This window comes from Cyprinodon variegatus, unplaced genomic scaffold (genome assembly GCF_000732505.1).
Source record: "Cyprinodon variegatus isolate N-32 unplaced genomic scaffold, C_variegatus-1.0 Scaffold496, whole genome shotgun sequence".
Classification (NCBI taxonomy): Eukaryota; Metazoa; Chordata; class Actinopteri; order Cyprinodontiformes; family Cyprinodontidae; genus Cyprinodon; species Cyprinodon variegatus.
This window is the reverse complement of record NW_015150949.1, coordinates 238,615-249,575: the sequence shown is the minus strand read 5'-3', so window position 1 is coordinate 249,575 and position 10,961 is coordinate 238,615. Positions and strand designations below refer to the sequence as shown.

Genomic DNA, 10,961 nt, shown 5'->3' with positions numbered 1-10,961 from the left:
TACACCTTTTTCCTTCAACTTTTAATCAACTTTCCACTAATATTGTTTTGGTAGAACTATGAACACTGAGCAATCTTAACAGTCTTCTTTTAAGATATACATCCAGATTTTTGAACGAATTCAATCTGGAGGTAGGCGGTGTTTTTGTATACTAATATCAGAGATAAAAAATAAATAAATAAATAACTAATGTGAGGTTCCCCAGGATTCCATCCTAGGGCCAGTTTTGTGTGCATTTGTTTGCCTGAAAATTCACCTGGCCAGCCAAAGCCATTCACAGCAGCACATTCACATTGTGTATTTAATTTGGAAAGCCAAGCAGAGCTGTCGGCATGCCTTGGTGTTGCAGATCTTACAAAGATTCTTCAAGTTCCGGGAGTTGGAGTGGCTGGATTACGGCAAATTTTCGCAGAGCTTAAGGGAAGGTGAGACGGAATTCGTAATCTCAGAAAGGAGCAGTAGAAAAATCACAAAAAAGAAACCCGGCAGAGGGTCAAATCAGGACAAGCTTAAAACAAGCTTTAAGCTTAAAACCAAAGTGGTAGACTGTAGGGGGACAGCGGTAGATTGGAGAAACCCACTGGGTATGCAGCTCTAGAGGGGGCAAAAGGCTACAGCAGGCCTGGGCTAGCCTCTAGAGACTAACCACAGGAGACAAAAGGAGGAGAGATGTACAAACAGAGCGCCTGAGCAGGGGAAAAGACGGATGCTGTTTGCTGGTCCTAGCTCTGAAGGACAGCGGGCGAGGACAGCGATACACTTAGGAACCACACCAGGCAACAGGTAGGAGAGGGCACCAAACAAAGCACCAGTGTAGGGAGAGAAAGTGGTGTGAGGCCGATGTCTACACTGGAGGTAGGATAACAACAGTCCTTCCTGTGTGTCCTTCCTAAATTATAACTGCTTTTAAAAGCAAGAGACAAACCTGTTAAGAGCCATCCCAAAAAGTTGTCTCCACTGATTCCTTCACTGTAGGTAAAAGCCATATCTTGTCTCTGATTGGCTTTTATGATGAAAATGTAAACAAAGGTTCAGATTTTTCCACTTTTGCAATTTTGCTTCAACTGCTTTGCAGGCATGACGATGATTTAGCTTAGCTGAATTCACCATTTCACATTTGCCACACCAAAATTATGACTTTAACCTCCCTCTGCTTCATCTCACATAGGTCCAGAGCCATGCTCTACATCAGGCATCCCCAAACTCAGTCCTCAAAGAACCCTGTCCTGCAGGTTTTAGAGGTTTCTCTGCTTCAGCACGAGGGGCTGGTGTTCATTTCCAGAAGTCTGTGTAAAAAAGGCAGGACACACCCTAGAAAGGCTGCCAGTCCACCAAAGGGTGACGAACAGACATGCTACTACACATATAAAAAAGGTCATTTTAGAGTCAGCAATTAACAAAATAGTCATGACTTTGGACTATAGGAGGAAGCCAGTGTATCGGGCAAAAACATATAAACTCCATACATAAACACATGACCTTCTTGCTGACAGCAGCTCTAATGTGCCAACATTTAGACCTCTGTTTTATCTTTACATCATCATTCGTTTCCCTAATTAAACCTAGAAGAGGGGATTTATTTTATAGAAATACAGATATATAGAAATTACTGTAGGAGAGGGACTATTTCATGTATTGTGGTCATGACTGAATATGTCCATTTTCCCAACCATTTACACGGATGTTTCATGACTGAATAATGTAGTGAACCCGCACAATATAAACACAAAACTTGTTTTTGCAAAATGAACCATCTTTCCTATTTTTTCAGTGCACATAAAAAAAGGATATGCAAATAAAACACACGGAGAAAAGGGCGTTGCTGTGGCATATAAAACGTAATACTGAGCATGTGATGTGTTTTGGTTCGAATATTAAAGACTGGCAAGGAGCCAATGTGAGAGCTTGAGTATCCTGGATCAGCCGCAGCTGTCTGATTGACTTTTTAGGTAGACTTGCGAAGACACCGTTGCAGTAATCGATTGGACTAAAGCTAAATGCATAGATGAGTTTTCTGAGATCCTACTAAAACATTAGTCCTTTAATCCTGAAAATGTTCTTCAGGTGTCAGAAGGTCGGCTTTTTTCAGTTTTTATTTGCTTCTAAAGGTTCACAACTGAGTACATCAACACTTTAAATTTCCTTGTTACTGAAATATGCTATACAAATAAACTTAAAAAATAATGTCTGGGTTATGATCAGTTAAATAAATAGACAGAAATACATAGTTAAAAGATATCACTCGGTTATCTATATAATCTGAGTTTCACCTGTTAAATTGCAAAAAAAACAAAAGATAATATTTACATTTATTGACATAGATCTGTCAATAAATGTAGGAGAGCTTGTGACTCATTGACAAATCAGCTAAAAAGCTGACAGTTACTATGTTAACTTTCTAAAAGAAGTTACCTTGAACTGACAAACTGTTGAATCCCAAGTCTATTTTCACAGTCAACGGTATTCATTTTCCATAAATAAGGATGAAATATAGGCATTGGACATATATCAATATGTCAGCAATGTGTGGCCCCATCCCACAGATTGAGAAAGTGCCATGTCGACAAATGCACATGCAGCTATCAATACATTCATTTGGCAACCAGGGAGAACGCTGACATTAATTCAGTGCTTCACTCAGTTATCCTAATGCATCGCAGCATATCTGTTAGGGATTCAAAACTGAAACTCGCACACACGCAAATGTTTGGGAAGCCTATAGTATAATAGGAATTAAGTCTATTTGGCTCTAAGCACGCAGCCACCTTTCAAGTTTCGCAGCTGTCGCACTGACAGCTTCAACAAACATGACTGTCAGCACGACATAATGTATTTCACATTGCAGCACATTAAGTTATCACTTCACGTGTTTTTTTTATGCCTGTATGAGAGTTAAAGGAAGCGATGATACACAAATGACAAATTGTGCTTGCCTGAAGGTTAGAGCAGCATGCTTTTGGGGGAGGGCTTGGCTGGCTTAAATGAATGAGTAATGCTCTCCCATCCCTCAGCAGCTACTTTTGAAGTGCCCTTGGAAAAGGCACTGAACCCCCCAATTGCTCAAATTGAGCTGCTCAGTGCCCAGAAATGCAAAACTATGACTGCACTGGGTGGTTACCAAATGGAGTTGAATGAAAGAGTTCACCCAAGGTGGGAAAATGCGCTCCCTGCAAAGGCTGGGCTCTGTTCTGAGGTCCAGGTGGGAATATTTTGTCAGCTAATACCTCACCATCATTTGAGACTCGTTATTTATTCAAAAAGATTTAATTAAAACAGGCAAAACAATTATGAACTATATTTCTAATATAAATGTTTTTATATATTTATTGGCTTTCATTTATTCAGAAACTCTATTATTTTCTTTGTGTTTTATAACAAAAAATACTCATGAATGCATTGGTGCATGCCATCTATTATATTAACTTCAAAAGGCATTAATCTAATCTCATCTTATGACATTAAAGTTCAGACTCTCCGTAACATCGCCAAAGCTAAGTTAGATGCTGAATGCTGCTGTTACAAGTCAAGAGCCTTTGATCTGGAGGGTCAAGTTCAATTTGACCACCTTTATTATTCTGCATAAAATTTATAGCACAGCTATTACTAAAGATCAATAGCACTTTAACTGCTCCAATGATATTGAAACCTGCACTGATTTACAAGCACATTGGTCTGGTCAAATCAAGACAAAGCACAACTGCACAGCCATATTTGGCTGTTGTTTGTTGCTGTCTAAATGCCGTCCTCTTCTCTTTATCATTTCAGGGATTGTTTTCAAAGCCCGATGATAGATAAATACCTAAATTAAACAATAGAGGGATTTCTATTGGTTGAACTTCAGTGTATAAATGCATGCATTTAATTTATATTCAATGTCTTAAAACTCAATAAGCTTGAAAATGTGCAGACCCATAATCACAGTTAACTGTATTTTGGAAAGATATTTTTCACAAGCAGCGGATTTGTGTATTATTGGTCTCACCACTATAGACAAACATGTCCACATCAAGTCTAACAAACACACAACTGACCCTCTGTACAAATATAGAAGAGCAGGAGGGCACAGCATGTGTTTACGTTAGAGTGCCCATGACCGGTGTACTGGAACGTTGGGCATTCTCCATGCTGCCAAGGATTAGTCACCAGGACTTCCAAAAAACAACTGGCAGGTGGGCAGATGAAAAGATGGACTACCAGTAGAGAGTGAAAATATTTTGAACTTAATATGTGGAGTGCATCGCTTCTAGCAGCAAGGTTGGCATTTGATTACAGACTACAAATAACTGTCACTTGGGAGTTACTTGGAGGCAACCATTGCAATTTAACTCCACAAAAATCAAGGATTTGTGTCTTCTTGACATCTGCTTCAAAAAAGGCAGTGTGTCAGCCTGCTTATTGTGGGACATTTTACACATCAAAAGATTGATTTTTATGACAATTTATAGTTTTTCAGAGCCTCCGAAGTAGTTTTTCTGGCATTTTAGCATTTATTTATTTATTTATGTAGCTCAAAAACAAAGTTTTGATATCAATATAACTCCATTTACATCTTGATTATTTATATAACACCTGTTTAAAGGGAATTTCTGTTCAAAGTAACTAAAATGTCAAATTTATAACATTTATATACAAAATGATATGCTGGGCTTCCTTCGCACACATACATGTATGAACTTGAATGGCATCCCAGGCTTTAACCCACCCTCTGCAACACTTTCATCTCTTCTTGGAAGGCTTTTCAACATATTTAGTGCTATGTTTGTGTTTAACTTTTCTCTCAGAAAAGCATTTTTGAGGTCAAACACTGATGTTGGGAATAAAAGCCTTGCTGAATTGTCTGCTGTGACTGATTGGGGTTTATAAAGACAGAAGAAAAGATTTGGTAATAGCTGCCTGTACATCTCTGCTGATTGTACCACAAAACCAAGAACTGCACATGGTTTACTGAAAGTTATGAGCAGACATGGGTTGTTATATGGTTCTTACTGTTTAATAACATGGAGTTAAAATATCCTAGTTTAACAAATATAAATATTAATGAGCTTGTGTTCCTGGCAACCATGCAAGAAAATCTTTAGCCAACAGCTGGATGGTTTCTACAACTAATATAAGTTATATTGTTGTATTTTCTGCTATAGCCACGGTATTAAACACAGGAATGGAAATAGACTTTATCTAATTCAGTTTTTTATTTGTGTGGCAACATTTTGATTTGAAAAATTTGTAAATAAATTTGTAAGAAGCCTAATAATAAGCCTGTGATTGATGTTGTTGGACTTGCTCTATAAACCATTATTATGCAGGTATAGCACATTCTTTAAAGCTTGAGAGAGAACTTAAAGTCAGTTTAGTGTCTTAACAAAAAGGTATTTTGCACAATTGTTTTAAATGACAGTTATAGCTGCAGTAAAACCTCCTATTATTGGTTTATAAAGCATTAATGGCTTCATTATAATATAATCTTATAATAATTTAAAAATCTCTGTAATAGATAGTCTTTAAAGATTTGCTTTGTTGGCTCAATCTTTATGTTTCTTCACATACATAGTAGATACACACATACTTTTCTAAAAAATTAGGGATTTACATTAACTTTCATTTATCATTCATAGATTTCTATGGTTAAACACTGACCTTTGCTCTGACAATTAGTAATGAATACAAATGCAATTATTTTACTTTATTCATTAGGTGTTAAAGAAAAGAAAAACCTTTACTAATGGAGACCAGACTTTCGCCCTATTGGGAGCAGTGGGTTCTCCTGCATAGTATATGTTAAGAAAATGATCCTTACACTGTAACAAATGTTAGACAACACATTCACACATAAAGGGTTTTTCAACAGTTGTTCAGTTCTGTGAGTCATCTTCAGCAGCAAACAGTTAAGGTCATTTCTAAAACGGAATTTTCATCTTTTGAATCCACATTCTGCAAGTTCACAGTAAAAGTCAGCGTGAAGCTCTGTGTCAGATTCAAGGTCCTCTTTTCAGAGAAAGAATTAAACAAAATGGAACACATGAAAAAAATCTCAAATCTTTGGGGAATTGCATTGATTTTCTCATTTACTCAGTCCCTTGTTAACAATACAACAGCGGCGCATTTCCACCTCCACTAACTCAGACCAGTTAAAAACAGTTTGCAATTTGTTAGCACATTTCAGACAATCACAGGAATCTGCAACATATATATACATTATATCTGCAACAAAATCCATTTTTTACTGTGCAACAAAACAAACCTGACCCTTAAAAACATTCAGCTAATCAAGTCTTGAATATCAACATTGCATTATAAATGCAAACAAATGCAAATGATTTGACTTTCTTCTTTTGGCCTAAAACAAATAAAAAGAAAAATATTTCTATTATTTTTCATCTCATGAATCTTTATTTTAAAAATCTACTAAAACCTAACATGAACGGATTAACAAGAAACAAAAAGATCTTTGTTTCAGTCTTATGTGGAGTATCTATGCAGATATTCAGACAGAGGAACTGCTGAAACAATCATTTTTGTATAACCTTTATTTAGAAACTCACTGTTCATTTTGGCATCATTTTGGAGAGCCGAAGTTGAAAGTCTTAAGAGCCACACGCTGCTCTGGGGCTGCAGGTTTCAGCCTCAGCTACAACCAGTACCCTTGTATATTGAATCACCTTTGTGATCTACTTGACTCCAACTGGATCCCTGGAAAGAGCATGTTGGTAAATGGGTTGCAGCAAGCAGAGGTTATATGTAGAGGATTCACAACCTGCTGATACCTTAAAATAACATTTCCATATTTGATTACCAATAGAATTTAGTAGTCCCATGTTATCAACCCTAAACTGATGAAGTTGATTTAACATATTCTACTCTACAATCTGAACAGATCTGGAAAAGCAGAACCCTTGAGGCTCAAGGGGTGAGATTATATTTTTACAGGAATTTACTAAAAGTTCTGATCATGTTCAGAATATTAAACCCCCACCTTATTGCTTCTGATCAAGGTTGAATTGAAATCTGGCAACACGTGGAATAACTTTGAAGGTCCAAACTTATGACAGATCCCAATTGGGGTAACAGAGCAGTGCCATAATCCCCTTTATCTCCACTGTCAGCAGAGTATAGGTGTTTCACCGCATCACCTCAGCGCGCTTATTTGGCCAGCAGTTAAACTTCACCTGCTGCAGCTTTTCTTACTTTCTTTATCTATCTTAAACATGCACACCAGCTTCCCTAAATACTTTCTACACCTCCCTGGATCCAGAGGAGTCTACAGTAGGTCAACTATCAAAGCCATCGTGCGCGCCTCTGCACCCCCTTCACCCTCCAACCCGCCATCAGTCACTCAGCCACGGATTAATCCAAGCAGCCACCCGAGACAACCGATCAGTCACTCATCAGCGGCACTCACCCAACATGCCACCCATCTAGAGCCGCACATCAGTTCGCTCTGCGGGAGTGATTTCGCGCATCGGGCTCTTACCTTGAGCGCTTCTATATCCAAAGATGTAGAGCGGTCCATGACTGATTCCGTAGAGCTGCAATTCAAGCAGAAAGTCCCAAAGGTCGGAGATGAACAGAAGTAAACAGAAATGGGAACACAAAAAAAAAAGTTAGAGAAGCTCTCTAGAGTCCCAAACTCTGCTGCTGCTGCAGCATCATCTCCCCGCCTGGATCAGTTTGGACGGGTTATTAATATTCCAACAGGGCGACGGATTCTCTCGGTTTTGAGCCTCCAGGTGGGTTGGCAGAAATCAGGACTTCACGACGGGGAGGTTCCCAATACCACACACAGACACAGAAATATCCAACCTCCGCTCTGTCAAGTAGGAGAGAGCGCGCAGAGCCGTGCGTAAAAATGCTCTCCAGCAGCTGCTTTTGCGCACTTGGCGATCCCTGCTCTCTGTGGCTGTTACATCTGAGTGAGAAACATTCCCCCCCTCCCCTTCCTTCCCTCTGCTGGAATGATGCCGGGATGCTGCCTCCCCCTTTTACAGTCACTCAGCGGATGGATGCCGTTACGTTATTATCCCGGCGCGTATCCCAGCTCAGGTGGCGTTCAGTCTGCTGTCGCTGCAGCGGTAGATGGCACATTGAGAAGGGACGGTCCGAGTAAAGAGAGAGAGAGTCTAGCCTGAGCGATTTCCATGCGGCAAACCGCCAGAGATATGAGCTCTCCCCCGAAAGAGGAGAGGAGAGAGGGAGAGAGAGAGAGGGGGAGAGAGGATAAACCTGCTGAGAGAAATGCTGAAGAGAGGAGAGCAGTGGGGAGACGGGAGGAGCGAAGCAGGGAAGGTTGCTGTATATTATTTCAATGACTGACGTACCAGTGTGTGTGTGGGGTGTGTGTGTGTGTGTCTAGAGGAGAGAGAGAGAGAGAGTCTGGGGTGGGGGTGCGCTCTAATCAAGTAGATGAATCGACAATGCTGCTTTGCCACTAAAGTCCAGAGAGATTTAAATGCAGAGACTCTGGAGAAGATTTTACAGAAAGCCAGGGTTTGATAAAAATAAAAAAAAACCTGCTTGTAAAAAAAACAAACAAAAAACAAACAAAAAAACATGAAATGAACAATATAAAATAAAAAAAAAAACACTTTACATGGTGTAAAGTAAAGCGGCTTGTATGGATCACTGTGATCCAGCTCTAAACTCTAAGAAAATAAAAATCAGATCAGTAGATATTCACGTTTAAAGGACAGCAAACCTTCACTTCATCATTAGCGGGGCGCACACTGTCCTTAATACTTCTTTGCATAATAAAGTGTCGCCGCCTGCCGACCATCGGGGTTCTTCGTTCTCTTTAACATCCCTTGAATGTTGGGCTTGAAGGAAAAGCACGTTGGAAGGATGACGGATAAGTCAATAAGATAACGCGAAAAGGTGGGAAGTGAAAGTGGTGTGAGGAGGTAAAAGCTGAGGCTGTACACTGCAAGAGAAAAGCAGGTGAGGAGGCAGAATGAATAGATGGAAACTATTTAATGAGGAAAGTCACATAAAAATATGTCTACAGTAGAAGCCATGATGATTATTAATACTTCTATTTTTACAGTCTTTGTATTGGAATTTGTTGACATTCAAGTAGTTTGGAAATAATGTGGTGTGCTGTGATGACTCCATGTGTTTATGTGGACCCTGCAGGTCATTTCTGGGTTTTTTTTTTTATGTTTTTTGTAAATCAAACGATAATGGGGCCAAATATGATGCAATTTAAACTGTTACCATTCTGCATCAAACCCACATGAGCCTATACAGTGAGTAACTCATGGATGGCATTTTTTTTTCAGCATTTTTATTGTCATTACACTGTCACAAGTACAGAGCAATGAAATGAACTCTCTCAGTTCTCAGAACTGCATTTAACCCATCCCCTTGGGGAGCAGTAGGCTGCCATTGTGCAGCGCCCAGGTAGCAGTATGGGGTTAAGGGTCTTTGCTCAGGGTCCCAGAGTGTCTGTGGGAGTGGGCCTTAAACTCAGAACCTCAATATTCCAAGCTCTGTGCCCCAACCACTAGGCCAGCACTCCACCAATCATATTGGTACAATATCTTCAGGCTATTAAGGGCCAAATGGCCCTTTAATGAATGTTAGCTGGCAATTTTTCATCTTGTCATTCTATCTTTTGGAAAAATGCCACAAACAGTGAGACTTCTCTAATAAAGCCAAGGCATGGTCACAGTGACTTGAAGGGTTTAAAATGGTTTAAATGGGAGACAGTGGCGTCAGGTGTAGGAGTTTGCCCTGAAATTGAAGGTTGATGGTTCAAGTTCCGGCTCCAGCTTTCAGTGCATTGTGTCCTTGGGCAAGATACTTCACCTGCATTGTCTACTGATGATGGTCAGAGGGCCCGCTGGCACCATTGTATGGCAGCCTCACTTCTGTCAGTGAGCCCAGAGCAGCTGTGGCTACAATGTAGCTCACCACCATCAGTGTGTGAATGGGTGAATGAGTAAATGTAGTGTAAAGCATCAAGTCTCTGATGCTTTTCAAGTCTCCTGACTTGAAAAAGCACTAAATAAGTACATTTACCATTTAAACTGTTTGAGAAAATAAGGATTTTCAAATTGGTAGGTTTAAATAGAAAAAAAAATACCTTTATAGCATGGCAGATTCACATAAATATACTGAAGATAAAGATTAAAGTCTCTTCAACGGTTATATTAAGATAATTAAAATAATCAAATCTAATATTAGATATTTTCCACCCCAAACAGAAGTTCAGGTAAAAATGTACATGTGTGTCTTAATTCCTATTCAGTACTCTTCTAGATGAATTAAAACAGTCAGCCTCAAGACATCTTAGAATAAACATTTATAAACCTTTGTTACACATGTAACTCCTTAAGACCTATTAGTATGTAAATCTTTTAGGTCAAACTCCTGTAGATTTTGGCTCATAGTCTTCTACATCAGTCACCATTGACTTGAAGGAAATTTTTCACACAAAGGGAAGCAGACAGGAGATTATTGAGACATATACACAAACCACTGAAATTCAAGATTAGAGATTGTAAGGAAGTATGGAGGACTAATCTGGAGAAGAAACTACTGTAAATCAGTATTAGATGTGTGGTCAGGGATGAAAAAGCTCCCTGGATTCAAGCAGGATGATCAGATCAATATAAGACTGAACAGAGCCAAGTTACTTTTGTCATGATCTGGCCTGTTTGCTCACCCCTAATTAGTAATTCCTCTCACCTGCCCTCTTCCTTCCCTGCCTCAATTATAATTTATTCCTCTCACCTGTTTCCTCTAGTTTATATTCAGTTCAACCTGAGCATTCAGTGCCAGATCATTGCTTGTCTTTTTGTTAGTCTGTTCTGTTCAGTTTTATTTGGTTCATGTCCTGGATCCTAGCTGCCACATAGAGGGTTTTAGTGTTTGTCTCGTCTCCTGATCGTCCACTGTTCCTCCCCCAAGGAGTCCTCTGGGTTTTTGGCTCATTATGGGGGGAGGTTCAGTTTTTATCTAAGTAAGCC

At 39.4% G+C, this 10,961-nt stretch overlaps 1 protein-coding gene across 1 annotated transcript in view; it reads right to left on the bottom strand.

Annotated features, from left to right (window-relative positions):
* Positions 1-8,249, bottom strand: part of sgcz (sarcoglycan zeta) — a gene marked incomplete at its 3' end in the record, with an annotated part of 392,881 nt that extends 384,632 nt beyond the window's left edge. The window contains exon 1 of the mRNA XM_015390396.1: positions 7,469-8,249. Coding sequence (XP_015245882.1) covers positions 7,469-7,507 — 39 coding nt within the window. The remainder of the gene's footprint in view (positions 1-7,468) is intronic.
* Positions 8,250-10,961: the final 2,712 nt, after the last annotated feature.